Here is a 19,475-nt window from a genome sequence, read left to right as displayed (position 1 = left end):
TATATACCAAATAATTAAAAGCAGATATTAATAAATGGCATAAATGTTCTGAGGAAAGGAGGCACCATGGGAGGGAAATGGTTAACTGATTAATTCTTCAAGAACTATCATGATGAGATATCAGGTATTTGACAGATATTAGGTGAAAGAGACAACATATTTTGGTGCATTATTGTCCTGTATATAACCCTAAATTGGCTAATTTGGTTATTTTATCTGGCTACATGTTTTATTATACTATTGTCTGTATTAACGGTTAATTGCATATATCCATGTAAAATCCCAAAATATATATAAACCCAAAATATTTCCCAAAATGCTCACATGTGCTAGTGTGGAATCTTGATAGAAACTTTATGTGCTAGAAAAAAGCTGTAGTGCAGATTTCTGGTGGCTGGGGAAGCCCAGCAGGCTGGAGGGGCCACATGCTCCCTGGCTAGCTAATGATTTCAGAGAGTGGATATATCTGTCAGCCATTAAGGACAAAACTTGTGGGATTGCTTTGTAAACCAAGGATTGTCCAAAGAGAGTTATCTCCCTCAAAGCAGCAAAGGTCCTTTTCTTTCATGTCCTTTTCTTTCATGTTTTGTTAGTAACCTCAAAGAGGACAACTAATAAAGTGAAACTTTCCTTCCATTAACAGGGAATTTAAAGGGCAGGTGGATAAAGACTTAGAGGAACTGACACCACAACAGTAAGTGGTATAAACAGACGCTGATCCTCTAGGCTGGAGCTCCTTCTTGAAAGTATGCTTTCCCCTTAATGCCTATGGTCAGAAAGGATATTTTAGTCAGAAGAGAGCTTAATTCTCTCTTTCTCAACTTCTTTACATGATAGAACCTCAATAGCATGTGGACTGAGGAAGTAATATGTTATGTGAAACATCCTACTTAGTTTCACTTTTGTATTTTCTGTGATTTTGGAGTCTCGTGTCTGTGAGCAGGGGGAGATATGGCCACACACTGCCCTGGATGTCATGTTTCTGAGGGATTTGAGCATCGCAGGAAAAAGCCCACCTTATTTCATATTCACTATGTTGCTTAACTTGAACATGGTATGAATGTTGCACATCACTTAAAAATAAAGTACATTTTGAAATGAAATACTTAATAACAAAATATTTTTTTTTAATCTCTGAAGCACAATATTTCAAGTTTTTCCTGTGTTTTCAAGGATCTCCAGCCACAAAAGAAGCAATTCAGCCAAACCAAGTGAAATTCATAGAAGGTTCAGCTATGAGTGAAAAGAACTGGGACCACAGTTTCAGTCATATCTAGAAAAATTCTCATCTGCATTTAGCTGGAAATGGTGCCTAGAGATTGTTACAAACAAAGGCCTTCTTCACTGGCTCTTAAAGTCACTGCAGACTGCCAGAGCAGATAATGCCCAAAAGCTTTTAAAGCCTCAAAACAGTCATGCACAAGGCATCCACTCCCAGAAAGAGGAAACGGGCTGCATTCAGAGTACTATAATTTCAGAGCAAATTGGCACAAACCAGAAAAAGGTCTGTGCGCTTCTATCCGCAGAACAATGGTATGTACTCCTTTAACAAAGGTGACATGGCTAAGAGGTCACAGGTGGCACCTCAGAGGAGCCTTTCCTGCCTTACTCACATGACATTTGCAACAACAGCAGAAGTTCCCAGGGGAAAACCTCTCTTGTTTTGGGAAGTGAAGGCTATCAGCCAGTCTGAAAAATCACTCTGCCTGCACTTGTTTGCATCCATGAGTGATCCCAGCCCACACTCACCTTCTTCCTCTGGAGAGTGAATGCTCATTTCTAATGCTGGTGTCATGAAATACTTTTCTTATGTTTTCAACTATGTTTTCATCAATATAGGTGTAGTCATGCTCTTCTTCCTCTTCCTCTTCTGCCTCATAGTTTCTTGCTAGGCCTGAAAAATTAGCAAAAAATATCTCTAAGGAAATGGAAGACGCTGCCCTTGGCCTGGAGAAGAAAAATAGTACAACTCAAAAAGACAATCATAAAAAGAAACAATGTTCTCTTAATTTTTGTATTTTTCAGAGATATTAAATGACTTGCTCAAATTCCAGAACAGTATCTGTGACAGAACAAGAATGAAAATGAGCTGAGCACTTTACAAGAGCGTCTTCACTCAAGAATTCCTATTTCAGTTTTTGCATAGGCTTGTACCTCTAAGTTGACCACTGCCTGCTATCTATGCATGAATAACTTTAATGTTTATTGAAAGGTTTAGCTGGTGTAATCACTAACATCAAAGCAGGCACATAAAATTTTCTGACCATATCAAGGAAAGAGCAGTCCAGCTGCCACGAGTTGCATGTACCATCTTTACCACAGATGTGCTCCCATGTTGTCATGTTTCATTGCCTGAAAAGAGGACCCCCTGCAGCTAGGGAACCACAGTGTTACCTTGGGATTTCCTAGAGACAGAATCCCCCAATTGCTTGTAATTTAGATGGTGATATAACAGAGACACAGAGTTGAGAATGACATGAGGTTAAAATGAAATGTTTTGGAGTGCATTTCCTTACGTCCACCTAGACTGGCCTGAAGCAGAGCTGAGGACAAACATTACAGAAAGCAGCAGTGTTTTCCCTCAAGACAAGAGACCCTTATTGGAGGGCTCTTAGCAGCTCCAGTGCTGTGGCAGGCTCTACTCTGCATCTGGGTACTGTAACTTCACTTTAGAGCTCACAGTAGTGCAGGCTGCTGCTGGGAGGTTCCAGGGTCTCTTCCCCTGCTTGGGTGATCCACCTCTTCCCTGAGGCTAGAGCAAACTCTGCAAGACATGTGGGACCACTGATCTCATGGAACTAAACTCCATAAGGATCAGACCATGAAGTGCCCCATTTTACCCCTCACAGCCACCCCATCACTTAGCTCAGCCTGTGGTGGGCAAGAGCCAGGTGGCAATAGGACCAGCTAGAGCTGAAATGATGGTGGTGATATCATCACAGATCCCCTGCCAAGGGCAAATCACCTTTAGAATTTATCAGGAAGTCTCATAGGTTATGGAGCTGAGAGGATACTGTGTTTTTAAAGCCAAAACTTTCACCTGAAATTGCAACCAGTGTGAAGCACTGTTGTTGGTACAGCTGTTCCTGGTTGATTAATTTTCTACTACCATGGTGTACTATCTGACCTCTCAGCAAGCCATGTTTGTCAAACAGGTTATTCTTTATGAGACCAAGCTTCTCAAATAAGAATTCTCCCAGTCTTGCACTTTCAAACCACCTTGTGCCCCTTCAACAAGAGGATAACACTGTGATTTCTCAGCAGTCTCCAAATCCTACTTGTGTTCCTCCTGAGGCTCTCCATGACTAAGGTGTCTCTCCCTGAAAACTGGGTAATAGTAATTTCTTTCTGAAGGTGTGATCCTTTCTTTTGTAGGTTTTCTAAGGCTGGAAATAAATATGAGGTTAATCAAATATCTGTCTGGCTACACCAGCACAGAGTTTATCACAGACCTATATAGCCATCAGTCCCCCACTACTGAATTAGCAAAGTATTTCCAGATCTAGGCATCAAAAGGGAAAAAAACTGCAAAACAAAACCCCAAACATATGATTAGAAATGCATGGAAGATCTCACTCACACATGTGGCCACTATCTTGTTAATAAACATTTCCTGGTTTGTAGTTCATTTGCAATTTGGCTGTGCTTGATATCAGTAAAAGCAAACTAATGAATAAAACAAGCACTGAAAGAATAAGCTAATCCCTGTGATTCAGCGAGGGAAATATTGTTTGTGCACTTAGACTTGCTAATATGGATATAAGGTACAGATTGCTCCTGGATGGCATAGCCAAGCTTTCTTCTTTTCCAAACACATGCAAACAAATTGATACACTTCTAAGCAAGACAGCTCAAGGAGAAAGAACGTTGATGTCATCAGGCCAGACTAAATCGCAGCTGTCCCCACTCCCAAACCTGCTCAGAGTTCCTTTTGAAATGTATATATTTACACTTCAATAAAGCATTAAGCAATGAATGAGACAAGCTGAACAATCCCAGGGGGATCCTGAACATTGAAATCAATGCAATTTTCTTCCCTGTTTGAAAAAAAAAATCTATTAGCCTCAACACTGAATTACCGAATCACATAGGCCATCTCAGTCTGCCAAGAAAACAAGGCTTATGTCATCGTGCTGTCCATCCATCTATCAATCTCTTCAGTACTTTTACAAGTTTATTTCTGCCAATTTCGGTCAGATTTGAAAAGGGGACAGAAGTCTAACTGTGGTTACAGAAGCTAGGGTTGAATTAGTTCCTCTATTGAGAGAGAAGCATGCAGAACACAGCTGTTATCCACTCCATTTGGCAGCAGACAGCAGGATAAATCAGTGTGTGCATATTGGTTGGCCACTCAACACACACATAGCTCCAGACCTGCTCTTTTCCTTTTGATAGGAACACTACAAGAAGAGTTTTGGTTATTATCAGGAAAGACAGAGTAGCAGTAGGGGACAACAGTCCTGAATACTTATTAAATAAAATTTCATTAATTCTGCTCTTCCTGGAACAATTTGTATAATTATATTTGCCTTTATAGTGGAAGGCTAGTGCTCTGCAGACTAAAAATTTCCATTTATTTCACTTGTATCCTCAAGTGAGTACAATGTATTGTCTTTTTCTCGGAATATACTTGCTGTTTTCCACAAATTTCAAGGCCAGAAATTGTTGTCATAACAATTAATAACAACTGTGGTCCCCATTTTGCCCTTCTTCAAAAGGCAGGCAACAGAAATGACCCAACTCATCAAGACCCTTGCTTGAATGAAGCAAGTGCTGGAGGCCCCAGCTCATGCATATGCACAACTCTGCACACCTAAATGTCTCTAGCTGTGTGACCGTAACACAGTTTTATAGCTATGGTAAATATTTCAGATCAGTTTTAACACTGCATAAATTAACACTGAACCACAAAACATTTGTTGTTTATTTATGCCTAACCTGAAAAAAGTAGTTGTGAAATATTCTGCATAATAACATTATGAACTGGTAGAACCACGTCCTTATTTCTGCACATCACTTAAGTGAAAATGCACAAAACCCAAGGTATATGCATAAACCAAGCATTTTTTATGAACAGCAGCATTTTATTTGCTGTGAGCCTGGTTCTGATGCTCCTCAGTGCTAATGAGAACTAATTCCTTAGGGAGTGCTGCTGAAAGCCGATCAGTGATAGAAGAATCAGAGCCCATAAAACTAATGGACTGTTCCTTGAGCTGGTATCCATCAACCATTACTTCATGTGATGATGTAGCATATCTTTAAAAACTGTTAAGTGCCACAATCAAAATATTTCACATAAACTGTAGGGTTGCATTTAATGTATGGGTAATATTTATCTCCCTCTGGAATCTCCTAAACTAATGTTTGGAAAAGATTAGTGTTAATTTATTTAAAAAACCCTTAAATTTCCTGAAAGAGACAAGAGTTGACTTCTTTCCCTGCCCTTTTGCTTTTAAATTTTTTTCTTTTTCAGTTTTGTTTCTAGTCTGTCTCACTGATTTTATTGAACTTTTTGAGACCTAGTTTCCACTGTTTCACTAGTGCCTCATATAAAATAAATCCCCAATGTAACCACAGCTCTTGCAGATCAGAAATGGTTGCCACAAGTTTTAAACAATCTCATATTTCTTGTCTCATCATAAGTTCCTGCAAGAGATGCAGAGAGGGGCTCAGGGCACCATCAGAGATGTTCAAGTGCTGCTCTGCACAGGACTGGGGGAGCAGAGCCAGGCAGCACAGCCAGGGAGTGGGAAAGGGCACTGACATGAAGTACTCTTTGCTTTAACTACATATAATGCTGCCATACCTCCTCCCTGCAACCACCTAAGCTCCTGCCAGAAACCTCTGAATATTACTGCAATTAAAGTCAGTCATATCTAGTAAACCAGAAGGATTCAGAGCCTGTGCTTTTTTCCCCCTGCTGTAAAACAGATTAGAGTTTTGTTGAGGGAAAAGCATAGGGAAAATATTTCAGTATCATTTACTAAAGTGTACTCACATTCTATAAAGTGGTATGATCTCCATATTTTAAGTAATTTTCTTGCCTTTTCTTGAACTTAGCTCAGAGGATGTGTCAGCCAAGGATAAATTTTGTATTTACAGATGAAAACAAAAAAAGTTTTTTGTTTTTGTTTTTGCTTTTATTCTTTTTTTGTGTTTGTTTGTTTTGTTTTTCTTTTTTTTTTAATTACAAGACCATGGGACCCAAAGAATCTAATACAATTTTTTCCCTATTCAAAGACTGAGCTGAGTGGGGAAGCTGGAGGGTGTTGACACACACACATACAGAAAAAGATTCCCAATTCATATTGCTTATTCCCGTGCACCTAGCTCAGAACAGTAATACAAAATCCCTGTGATGTCCTCAAAAAAAGAGCTGCTTTTCTTTTTTTTCCAAATAATTCAGAATTCTATATTTTGCTTTAAGTTTTTGGGGTTATTATGTTTAATTAATTTTAATATTTGTTTTAGAGTACAGTTCCATAGTCATATGTATTGTCTTAACTAATGGGACAGCAAGCTACAGGGGCAGAAATTACTTAAACCATCTTTGAAAATTTAGTAGACATATGTGCATCCTAAAGCACAAATAGAAGGCCCAATCCTCTTTTTCTTTCTCCAGCCCACTAGCCTCTTAAATCAAGTGCCTAAAGACAGAATATATAAATACCTTCCCTAAAATATCCTGACATCAATGAATGAAATCAGCATGAACACTGTTTTGTTGCAGACTGTAACTATTCCAGAAACTTATGCCATGAACAAGAAGATTATGTAATGTTATGGAAACTCCACTTAGAATAAATTTCAAGGATAAAGAAAAACTGATACAGCAGATTTCAGATGAGGGTTATTATCCTGCAGATATTGGTACCATTTTTAATTAGTTCAAACTCAGTCAAATATAAGAAAATAAGATAATATCTTTAGTGGTCTATTCAGGTTTAATTGCAACAGAGGAAGAAGGTTCCATTCCTTAGAAACAAGGATAATAAATCTTATCCTTATTAACATGAACTCTGTAAAGAAAGACAATAGAAGCTTTAAAACAGAGAAGAAAACATGGTGTTTTTCTTTTCGGAACTATCTGGCCTTTAGTAAGAAATAGCAATTGTCTCTGTAACGAGGGGGGTTTTGAGAGTACAGATTCAACATCCTTATTAGGAATTTGAAACAGGTTGGTGCTTTGGAGGGTGGCTTAACATTCATCAGTAGAAGTTTAAAGATTAGTCAGTGAATGGTGCATTTCCTCCCACTCAAAACCCACAGGAGTGTGTCTGTGTTATTAGTCTTGACATATTTTCTAATCCATTATCTTTTGAATTAGCAGAGCAGAGTACACCCTCTGGAACAGACAAGCTTGCTGCACGCAGCAGTGGACTCATGGGGATTCCTTGGCTGGCCAGGAAGAACTGTTCCATAATCTAATCCACTCTTCTGTATAATGCTGTAGTTATCTTTAAATCAAGCCAAGTAATTTTGGACTGTACATACAACTTTCAGAAAAAACCTTCAGCTTTGATTTGGGTATGTCAGCGTACAATCCATCACTGTTCTTTGGACTGGGTAACATCTGCCTAGCTCAAACTCACACTATACTCCAATTTGGGCAGAGTTGGTAAAGGGATATATATACTCCAAGGCAATTAAACAAGAAGCAATTTCCTAGTCTTGCAAAAGAAGTATCATTATGATACTACATTGTGATTTTCTGTGTGCATACTAAGAGAAGTGCTAGGAGTTTGTTTGGAATCCTCAGTAACAAAAGCTATCCTTTATCTGGTGTTCTGTGAGAAACCTAAGCCAACAGAGTAAATAAGATGAACTCCAAATTAACTAATTGCAATTTTCATGAGAAATGAGGCAGGAGACCTGTGACTGATGAGCTTTTGAATCAGATGCATGGCTAAGAACTCAGATAAAAGGGAAGAGTTAGTGCTGTAAATCTTTGCAGTACCAGAGTCATGCAAACCTTCAGCAGTCCTAACACCATTTTTTTTTCCTCTAATACTCTTGGTCATACACCCAAAGCTACCTGCAAAGCACGAGTCTCCAGACATAAACTCATGGAAATACATAAGGAAAAATAAGCCTGACTGATAGCTAAACTAAATCATTGGTCTGTCATGACTACTGATATGCGGGTCTCAACCAGAAGAAAAGTAAATGCTGCTTTCTCAGAAGGGATGTCACAGAAAATATCGGGATCTTGATGGAATGAGGACCAAAGGAAATAGATCAAGAACAATCAAGAAAAGATATTTTCGAACCTGAAAATGGCCCTAGAAAAAACATTCTTCTCAATTAGATTGTTTCAGAATTAAGAACAAATGAAGGATTGCCTAAGAAAAACAAAGTTGTGATAGAAACTTAAAAATCACAATAAAAGTCAAGTGCTTTTCGGGACTCTGAAAAAGGTTTATCAATGGCATAAATAAGGCTTGATGGCATGGACAAAAGACTAATGCTACTATCTCTGATTGAATAAAGAGAGAGAAGGCAGCCAGACTTCAGGCAGGGCAGATGAGCCTGTCAACAGTATTGCTTCGTTTCATCAAGGTGTTGAAATATGTTCAGTAGAAGGTCCAAACCTGGAACTGTTGCAAAATGTCCAAGTCTGTTTTCATGCAACCACAGGCTGCATGAGCTAACAAGCAGCATGAAGGAGAAGGAAGAAATTTTGCTGGTACTGTGGGTAACAGAGGCAGCCCTCTGCCTAGGGACAGGTTGTCATGGGGTGGATTCACCTTTAAGATAGCTTTGGGAGCTAGGGAAGTTGAAACTGCTGGTGGCTGATGGGAGTCTTTCCTCCTGACCAATTATCAGTCATTTCTAAGAATTGACAGCAGTTTTAACCATTAAAAAGTGAAGTCAACTTGTAAACACCTCCTTAAGATGTAAAGTCAGAGCACTCTTGTGGCTCTTTGTTTCCTGGCTGTGAAAGGTACCAGAGCTCCAGCTGGCCTCCTGTTCCCTGCCCAGGCCATGCGGCCCGGGCGGGGGCTGGGCTGGGCCCAGCGGCTCCCGGCCGGGAGATGGGGCCTGCGGGGCTTGCCCCGGGCTCTGGGCGGGCCAGGCCGGTCCCTGGCTCGGCTGCAGTTTTTGCTGTGACTAAATTCACCAGAGACTGCCAAGTGAAGAAAGGAAAAAAAGCTCTTGACCTGTGGCGGGCTGAGACAGCGACCACACTCTCCAGAGCAGCCATGAAGAACCTTCCGTCGCAGACAGCTCCAGCTCCTGCTCCGGCAGAGATCACAGAACCATCTACAAAGCCTGGGCAAGATTTTAACCTTTTCATTACCCAGATGAGACTTGCAGATTAATCTTTTTTTATCCAGAGAGAGAAAAAGAGAGTAATTAACATGTAAAGAGACTTTATAAACTATCAGAGACAGTAAAGAAAAGAATTAAGCTTCAGAAAAGGTAGAGAATAAGGAGATGCTTTATAAGCTGAAATATTTTTCTGTTAAAGCTATGGAGAGGGACAATAAGGTCTTGAAAAAACTCCTTTAATTCATGACAGAGTATATAGGGAGGAATAGAGTATTCAAAGTGTAGATTTTGAGTAAAAAGTAGAGTAATTGTGATACAGTGAAGTGCTGGAACAGAGTGAAGTGAAAATTTGAAGCCTTGGGGGGCAATGAGAAAACTGTTTTCCAGTAGAGCTCACAGAGACAGATGAAGAGGACTTTTGTCTTTGAATAACTCATCCTTAAAATGCCATCCCTAGACTCATGGCCCATACACACCTCAGAGTGATGTGAGATGGGAGGAGTGAGCTCTGATGACAGGATTTTTGGGCAGCTGACATCAGGGAAATAGAAAACTATAGCAGAAATAGTTTCCTTGTGAGACACTCTATAGATTAACAGAAAGAGACTTCTGTTTCTCTGCAAAGACTGATGAAAAGACTGTAGCAGGAATTGGGACTGTTTTAAACACCAAAGTTCCAAAGTTTTTGTCTCTGTTGTCATGTGAACAAGGGAATGGTGGGTAGTAGGGGATAAAAAGGAAATTTTTCTGGAAATTTTTTCTGGTGTTCTTATTCTTGCAGTTTGTTAATAAACTTTCTTTATTCCTTTTTAAGTTCTAAGCCTGTTTTGCTCTTGCTCTAATCCATCTCTCACAGCAGGAAATAAGTAATTTTTTTAGTTACTGGTTTAAAACCACGACACAGGTGAAGAGCCCTCTGAGAGTTTCTGGGTCAGGATTTAATGGAGAGACCAATATGAGTGATGTTGTGGCTTCCTACTACAGGAATGAGCTTTCCTTAGTAAGTTTGCAATGGGAGGAGCAGCTGAGATGGTTGTGCTGCCATCCAAAGGGATCTGAACAGGCTGGAGAACTTGGCAGAGAGGACTTCCATGAAGTTCAGTGAAGGAAAATGCAAGGCCCTGTACCTGGGGAAGAATAAGCCCATGCACCAGCACAGGCTGGGGAAGAATGACTGGAAAGCAGCATTGCCAAGGAAACACTGGGGTCCTGGAGGGCAGGCTGATCTGACATTGCTCCAGCAATGTGTCCTTGCAGCAAGTGGTCCATCACCTCCTGGGCTGCATTAGGCAAAGTGCTGCCAGCACAGATCCTTGTCCCCCTGATCCACACTGGTGAGAGCACACCTGGAGTGTGGGGTCCCAGATCTGGGCTCCCAGTACAAGAGGGACGTGGATGTTCTGGAGCAGATCCAGCAGAGGGTCATGAAGGTGATCAAGTGCCTGAAGCGTCTGAAATAGAAGGGGAGGCTGAGAGGTCTGAGACTGTTCAGCCTGGTGAACAGAAGGCACAGGGAGGATTTTATCACTGGGTATTAGTACCTGATGGGAAGATAGGAAGAAGATGGAGACAGACACTTCTCACTGGTGCCCAGTTACTAAAGAAACAAAAAAGCAGTAACAAATACCCTCACAGGTGGAAAATGGAAAGACCAAGTGACCTCCCAGTCCTGTTATTGAGCTGAAGCCTTAGGAACAGTGGCTCCACACAGCTTTTCTCAGCCAAGGGATCTCAGTTTAGAAACTGCTGTACAGTTCCCATAACAGGCACAGGAAGTGACTCTATGACTTCACTTTTTGCACAAACTGAGAAGCTGCGTTCAGAAAAATATTTGAAGACTCTACCATAAAGGTATTTTGAGACTTTAGCCTGTGTGACGTTTCCTGTCTGTGAGCAGTCTAGGCCGATAAAGTTAAGCACCTACTCAATCACTGACTTCTGTGCTTGTGAATAAGCCAGTCCTCAGCATAAGTTTTACATCTGTCTTCTTCCTTGAGGAAGCCCTGTAACATTTTCTTTAGGTGTGTTTTCCCTGCTTCCCATGTCTGCCTCACCCCACAGAGACCAATCCATGCAAGTGATCCAATTAGTCCCTGTAGCATGGACAATGGTTTTCAAAGTCAAGCCACAGTGATTTACAGGAAATCCCCTTGACAAAAAAGGAGTACTGCGTTAACCTACATTAGTATTCCTCTTTTTGGGGGGTTTAAACTGAGGAACAGTGTTTTTTAGCTGCAAGCTTCACCATTTACCTCTATAAAAATCAAATCAAACCATTAAACAGTGGCAAAACAGAGCCTGAAAAGAGATTTTTCAAAGCCACAAAATATCAAATCTGGAATTTAATTTTGAAACTGCCAGATACCAAAATATTATGCTGGTTTTTCTGGGGCAGAATTAATTGTACTCACAGTGACAAGTACAGGGCTGTTTTGGAACTGTGCTGAACACAGGGTTGATAATACAGAGGTTTTTTTTTTTTTTATATATGCAAGATGGTTTTTTTATGAGCAGGGCTTGCACAGAGCCAAGGGCTTTCCTGCTTCTTATGCTGTCATGGCTGGCAAGGAAGGTTGGGGGTGCACTGGAGTTTGGGAGCAGACATAGTTGGGACAGGTGACCCAGACTGATCAAATGGATAGAAGGAGGAAGGGGAGGACATTTGGAGTGATCAAGTTCGTCTTCCCAAATCACTGTTACACGTGTTGGGGCCCTGCTGTCCTGGAGATGGTGGAACACCTGCCTGCCCATGGGAAGCAGTGAACTAATTCCTTGTTTTCCTTTGTTTGCGTGAGTGGCTTTTGCTTTCCCTGTCTTTAATTCAACCCACAAGTTTTCTGGCTTTTGCCCTTCCAATTCTCCCCCCATCCTGCTGGTGGGGGAGTGAGCAAGCAGCTGTATGGGGCTTGGCTGCTGACTGGGGTTAAACCACATCACCCCACATCCAATAATCAGTCCCCAAATAATCAATTTCCACAGCAATAAGGATTAGTGAATAGTCAACATGACACTGTACTTCTTCTCCAGAGAAGTGGTTTATGTAGCTTTTAGAAGTTTCAATACACATAGTTTCAAATAGACAATCCTTTTTAAGAGTCTTACATACTGAATGACAAGGAAAAAAAGAGGAACTTTATAGGAAGTTTTTCTATTGATACCAATTATCAGTTAACAAATGCTGTGAGGATGAATATTCGTGCTTTAGTCTTCCAACTGTTCCAGTGTTGTAATTAATGTGATTTGTTCATATTTCAAATATAACCTGTGACTGAGAGATTAATGAAATAATTTTTTTATATTAATGGCAAAGTGGAAATATACATGATAAATTTGGATTTGTCCTCTTATCAACTAGCTTTTCAGTGTGATTCATTTCTGAAAAACTTGAAAGATAAGCAGAAAAACTAGCCATCTATCAAAATTATGTGAAATACAAACAAATAGGGACTTTAAAATCAATTATTGGTCAAGTAATTTGCTCAGTATAATTTTGTTCCTCAACATACAAAAATATGAGTTGAAGGCATCTCCATATCTTTAATGTAAATGGCTTTCTCATCTCAAAAAAATTTGGGATCTTAAAGTATGAGGTATTTTTTTAATAACAGATTAAGTGTAAGAATCACTCTAAAGCAAAAGAACAGCACGTTTTCCAGTCGTCTGTTCCTAAAAACCACTGAATATTCATGCTGCAGTGTCAAACAGAGTTTAATATCGTGCTGCTGCTGAGAGCTTGGATGAATTTGCCTTACGGCATTTATGGAGGGAGAACAGAAAGGAGAATTTTTCATCCGTTTTTGACTAAGCCACAGATTCCAAGAGAAATCACACAAGATATGTCAAATTTTCATTAGGGCTGGGGTTAAGCTTTGTTATATTAATAGCTTAAACCATAAAGCTCAACTGACCTTTAGTCACAGTGGTTTCCACTAGTGTAGCTTTCCCAGTCATGTCCTTATTCTCACGATGCACCGAATCATTTTGACAATTAACTTGCAATTCCAAAACATCAGCAGCTTGATTTGAGCACAATTTCTTGGTGGTGTCTATGTAGAAATTCTGAAATCAGATAGAATAGCACATTAGCTTTCCATGTAAATTATTATTCCAAACTGATGTGACATGCAAGAGCAACATTCTTCGGGTTATTTCTGTGAGTTTTAACTATAGATCTTTCTGTTTGTTGAAGTCTTCAATGACATTTACCACAGAGCTTGTCTTTCAGGCATGTACATCATAAAATGACATGACCAGGAGGCATTCTAGGTGAAGACATTACCTCTAAAACACATCTCCAGTCTTTCTTTTCCTTTTTATGTTTGGCTATATGGTGTCACACAAGCAAAAGGAGATTTATGTATCCCTTTTGGTTGATTCAGATTACTTTCTGATTCACTATTTTTATTGTATCGATTGTTCATTTAATGTGTTCTGTTACATATTACATCACAAATTCATATAAAGTCTGACATTTCAATTACATTTACCCAGTAGCATTCACAGCATAGTATAGTTAGATGATGAGAACAGACAATTATGGTGTTATTAATTATAATTTTATTACATTGGAAAAAGCAAGTTAGATGGCTGCAATATTTGCATCCCTTGAAATTCAAGCTTCATACACACCTTTCCATAATTATGTTGTTTTATTTTTAATTCTGAGGTTTTCTTGTCATAAATACTTTCAGTCAAATACATATTTTTATCTGTGTAAGTAACAGTCAGTTAAAAGTGTCAAAAATATATCTTTGGTGAAACTTTACAGTAGCTGCAGTGTAGGTACAGACCAATTGCAATCATTATACCAGAGTATATATTTTAGGAAATAATCACAATAGATTTTCCATTCAAAATTAAATGCAGATTTTTTCCTTAGCAATGACAAAGCCCATCCTATTCAGAGAGATAAGGTCATGTTGGTAAATCTGACAGTAGCTACACAGTAATAGGATCTGATCTTTTCAGAATCAACCTACAATTTGTAAAAGCACGACACAAGCCCGCTTTTTACAATTTGCCCTTTTTAAAAAAAGATATCAGCTAAGAACAAAAAAAGTCACTGGTAATCAAAATAGAAAATTTGGAAGAGTATATTAAGAAAAACAGATGAAGATGGAACCTATAAAACACAGGGATGATTTTTCCCAGTGCGTGGGTCATAAGTGGAAGACTCCAGTTTTTCAATTAGAGGAATCTCTGGTACTTTTCTCTTTTTTCTTAAGTTCCCCGCTCACCTACAAGATAGATCTACAGGAGTCAGTTGAGTTATAGTGGTCAATGCATGTTTGTGCTCTATAGATCCTACAACACTGGGTAGTGCTCACCTGCATTGCAAAAGAGCCTCTGAGGCCCAGCAAAGCTGTAAGCATGTAATTCACAAAAAACTCTGGGACTTGTGAAAAAGAAATTCAGCTAAGAAATATTTTTCAAAGAGGACAGAAATGTTGGAAGAAATTCTTCACAGCAGAAAGTTAATATAATCTGATGAAAAAGGCACTGTTCAAATAAGGAGTGTGCTCAGTGTGTTGTGGAACAGGTACACTGAGGCTACAGGGACTTTAACTTTCTTTCACCAGGAAACTTCCTTTCACCTCCTTTTCTTGATCTTCTGCACCTAAACATGCCTGTATACCCCAACTGTTTGTTGCCAGACTGCCCCAATTATATGTACACTCACTTTATGGACAGTTATTGAGAAATGTCCACCTTCTGCTAGGGGAAAATAAATGCCTAAATAACCATGTTTCACTAAACTAGTCCCATCCTTGGTATCAGTTATACCTCTTTATCACAAGTTGAAGGTTTTGGGAAGGGTAGGGTAACTATTATTCATAGGCAGTTTATTCCTGTGTTCTAGTTTTTTGGCATACTTAGCACACAGAAAGCTTTCACTTAATGGTCAGCTTTCAGGGAAGAATGAACCTTAATTTAAACTATAGACATAATTTTTTTTCCTTTTTAAAAAAATTCTCTTATTTTCTAGTCAGCTCCTTATTTACCCTATTAATACTAGCAATCAATGTGATGTATGAGTATGTTGAGTTTATTTGTTTTGCATTGCCTTAACTAATTAAAAACAGGCCTTGGTATCAACATAGGAAGTTCCCCTCATTAAGGAAAATGTATCTGGAATTTGTGCTAATCTTACAATTCATCAGCAAAACCACACACTGTGAAAAAATAGTTACCTGGGGCACCTTGTAAACAAATTAAAATATGCAAAACTCAAACATTTAAAATAAATAGGATTACAGAAAATGAACTGTCACATCACTTTATGCTGAAATCTGATAGCATTTTAACATCCTTAACAGCACTATAGATAACAATTATACTAAAGACCAGCAAAGATAAGTTGTTTTTGAAAGCTATGTAACTGAGAAGCCTTACAGTTGTCTTTCAAATACTTGGCATATTTAACAGCACAGAATTTCTATCTAGGCAGAGCCATTGTTCCACTAATTTAAAAAAGTCAGGATATTAGCCATGATTTTCAATAGTTACTGCCAGAAAAAACATTAATTCAATTAAAAACTCATAATCTGAGCTGCAGTCATTTGTTATAAGAGACTACTCATGAGGAAACCCCAAATCTCAGCATTTGGAAAATAAAGCCAACATCTACAGGTGCATGAACTAAAAATTTTACAGCAGTGGCTAAGAATTGCCATTACATCTTCAGGTTTGCTGTGGTCCAGGAACAACTCAGGAGTCAGAACGTAAAGCAGTAAAGGTAAATGAGTCTAAATATGCACAGCCCTTCTCAGGAAATAGGAGTGTTGTGTCAAACAGGATAAACACGAAGAAGTGTGAGAGCTAAGGTGAGAACTAAAGGACTGGAGATGCATCACTTTAATAAGAACAGAAGTGCCAGAATTCAGCAGAAGATGTAAACGAGTGCAGTGTTTGTTGAAGGTGTATGAACTGAAAACATTGCAGAAGCAAACTGTTTCAGAGTAAGGAGATTGAATTAGTTTCCCTTGATCACCTGAAGAGTTTTATTGCACCTATGTATGTGTGTGTGTGTGTGTGTGTATGTGAGATCTCTTCTGCTAGCAAGGCTTCCCTCTGCTTGTCTGCTCCAGAAGCAGTAAAATCTGACAATAGGCCTTATGAGTGGCACTGGAAAACAGTAATGTTTTCCCTATGTGCAGCCACAGTTACACAAAACCTATTCTCAGAATGCTGATTTCCCCTGCAACATAAGTGTCAGCTCTCATCCTCTTCTCCCAGCTCCAAGCTGAATTCTCCTCAGACTTAAAAAATTTGGGCTACCAACAATTGTATCCATGTGAATATTTTTTTCATTACTGTGTCTAATTGCTTTTTAAACTAATTTACATTTCTGTTATCAGTACCATGTGGCAATGAGTTCCAGAGTTTATTTCTGCACTGAAATTTACTTTGGGTTGTGAGGTTTCTTTTTACTGCCTTAACTCATAATTTCGTGCTGGTGCAGTAATTCGTCTCCATAAATTTTCTCCCATCATTCATATTTTTGCTCTTTTCCTTGAGTCACCTTTTCTTTAGGTAGAAGAGTTTCTGGTCTTTAATTTTTCCCCTTCCAGGAGTTGAATTATAAGTCATGATGCACTGACTCTGGAAACTCCTGCTCATTTGCAAGATACAACCCAAAAATACTGAAGGCAATCCCTATCCCACACATGCTTCAGACAGAACTATTTGGTTACAACTACTTAATCAGCCCATAAAATAGCACAAAAGTTCTTACAAAAGAAACCCCATACGCCCAACTAACTAACCAATCAACCAAAAAACCCACCAAAAAAACCCGCTAAAACCAGCAATAAGAAAACCACAAAACAAATAAGCAAACAACCCCCACCCTCCTCCAACTCTGAAGGTGTCCAGCAAAATTATTGTAACCACTGAGATACAACAGAAGGAGAAGCTCTTAGAGTAACTAAGAAAAAAGTATTTTAAATCTGGTAACAAAAAAAAGAAAATAATACACATTATTGTTTGGTTGTTTTTTTAAGGAAAGAACACCTCAACAGCATCTAGAACATTCACAGTAAAGAAGGAAACAACATTTGTTTGAAGTACAGAAAAATGTGGGAGTAAATATGAAACCAACAGCTGTCATAATCTCTGAAAATGTGGTGAGAGATGTAGTGGTATAAACTAATCTGACAAAATTATGCTTTTCCAGACTGAAAGTCAAGCTGTTATGTGATTACAAATTACTCTAGTGAAGAGGAGTACTCATTTGCTGGAGCAATCAGTGCTGGACATGGCACTATGCCTTTGGAGTACCTTATTGCAAGTCACACATGCTAGAAGATACAGAATATAAATCTTTTACTGCAATCTTTAAAAACAACTTGGAGTGGTATTATTTACAGCCATCAGAAACCCAAGCCAAAGCTCCAGATATACATTTGTTGCTTTGGCATATACTGCATGGGTATATCTAAATCTAAAATGCTTAATTGCTGCATGCACCTTTCCATCAGAAGAAAAAGATGTATACATAGAATGAAAGTGTGATGAATGATTTCACTGTCCAAACACAGACAAAAAAGACAATTTATCCCCACAAGCTCCGTACAACAGTTCTGCAGGAGTCACACAGCACAGTATTCACTGGGAAGCCCAAACCAGGCTGGATGAAGTTTTAGTTTTAAATATTTTGCAGACTATTTCAAGGAAATTGTGAGAGAAGGTGGTAGAGTGAGATATATCAGTATTCATAGCTGCTGATTTATAAAGAAGACTTTATGAGCTTCAAAACCTACAGATTTACAACCTACCTATATGATTTTGCTCCTACAGTCATGATATCCCCAAGACTTTCTTCAGGGAGAGTTTGGAACTACAGTGGGTTAGAAAATAATCACAGATTTTGTTTCCCATCTAGTACCAGCCAGAGTAAATGCTATCGCATTCAGAGTCTCAGACCATCCTGAGTCACACAAATTAATTATTTTCAGGTTGGAAGAGCACACGTTGCAGTACATTCTGGAGTAACTACATTGCTCAGACTTACACCAGTGCTCATCATCAGGTGATCCCCCCTCTATTCCACTCTGGTGGAACCCCACCCATAGTACTGTGTCTGGGGCTCCCAACATAAGAAGAATATTGATCTGCTGGAGCAGGTCCAGAGGAGGGCCACAAACACAGTCTGGAGCACCTTTCCTAAGAAAATAGGCTGAGAAAAATGGTGCTGTTCAGCCTGGAAAAGAGAAGGTTCTGGGGAGACCTACTGGCAGCTTTGCAGTGCCTAAAAGGAGCTTACAGTAAAGAAGAGGAGGGGCTCTTTATCAGGTAGCATAGTGATAGGACAAGGGGGGTGGTTTTAAACTGAAAGTCAGTAGGTTTAGATTAGAGTTTAGGAAGAAATTATTTTTTGTGAGGGTGGTGAGGCACTGGAACAGGTTTCGCAGGGAAATTTTGGGTGTTCCATCCTTGGAACTATTCAAGGCCAGGTTGGAATGTGGCTTTGAGCAACCTGGTCTAACAGAAGGTGTCCCAGCCCATGGCAGGGGTTTGGAATTAGATGATCTTTAAGGACCCTTCCAACCCAAACTGTTCTATGAGTCTATGAAAATACATTTCACCTACTCTATGACTAGAAATCTGAATGGGTGCTTTTACCTAAAAGATGGGAAACACAAATTTGAATAATGGGAACACACACATGGGAAATGCTGACATGTCTCAAAATCTATATTATTATGGCAGACAATTAGGATTGATTTATTCCACTTGGAAAGAAACAATTACCTTTGGATTATTATTCACTTGTATCCCAAGGTAGCCTTCTTGTATGATCTATTGGCAAGCCAACTTACATTGCACATCAAGGTAATTTTTGCAAGGGCACAGTGTACCCATAGCAAAGGGTACTGACAAGGGTCTATGATTTTGTAGCAAAGAATTTTAACAGTCTCTCCCATTGCACTGATTCCAGTACATGATATCAAGTCTTCATTTTCCACAGTCCACTGGAGTGTGGAAAAGGAGAAGAGCTAGTTAGAAGATACTTCAGAAAGGCCATGGGCAATAAAGAGGATCCTCATTTAGCCTTATTAATATACAGGATGAGAGCACTTTGGAGAATTATTATTTGCCTGCAGGACTCATAAGGTACTATAAACTGCAGATTAACTATTTTGACAAAGAAGGGGTCAAGGTTATATCGTTTCAAAGACAGAAAAAAAATTATTAATTTG

At 39.1% G+C, this 19,475-nt stretch overlaps 1 protein-coding gene across 1 annotated transcript in view; it reads right to left on the bottom strand.

Annotated features, from left to right (window-relative positions):
* Positions 1-1,745: 1,745 nt before the first annotated feature.
* THEMIS (thymocyte selection associated) overlaps positions 1,746-19,475 on the bottom strand; it is a 73,287-nt gene continuing 55,557 nt past the window's right edge. The window contains exons 5-6 of the mRNA XM_005518628.3: positions 13,182-13,332; positions 1,746-1,894 (exon numbers count right to left, since the gene is read on the bottom strand). Of these exons, the coding sequence (XP_005518685.3) occupies positions 1,746-1,894; positions 13,182-13,332 (300 nt within the window). The remainder of the gene's footprint in view (positions 1,895-13,181; positions 13,333-19,475) is intronic.

The sequence above is a fragment of the Pseudopodoces humilis genome, chromosome 3 (genome assembly GCF_049639895.1).
Source record: "Pseudopodoces humilis isolate 2021_Gansu_Grassland_sample_001 chromosome 3, ASM4963989v1, whole genome shotgun sequence".
Lineage (NCBI taxonomy): Eukaryota > Metazoa > Chordata > Aves > Passeriformes > Paridae > Pseudopodoces > Pseudopodoces humilis.
This window is presented reverse-complemented; position numbering and strand designations above follow the sequence as displayed.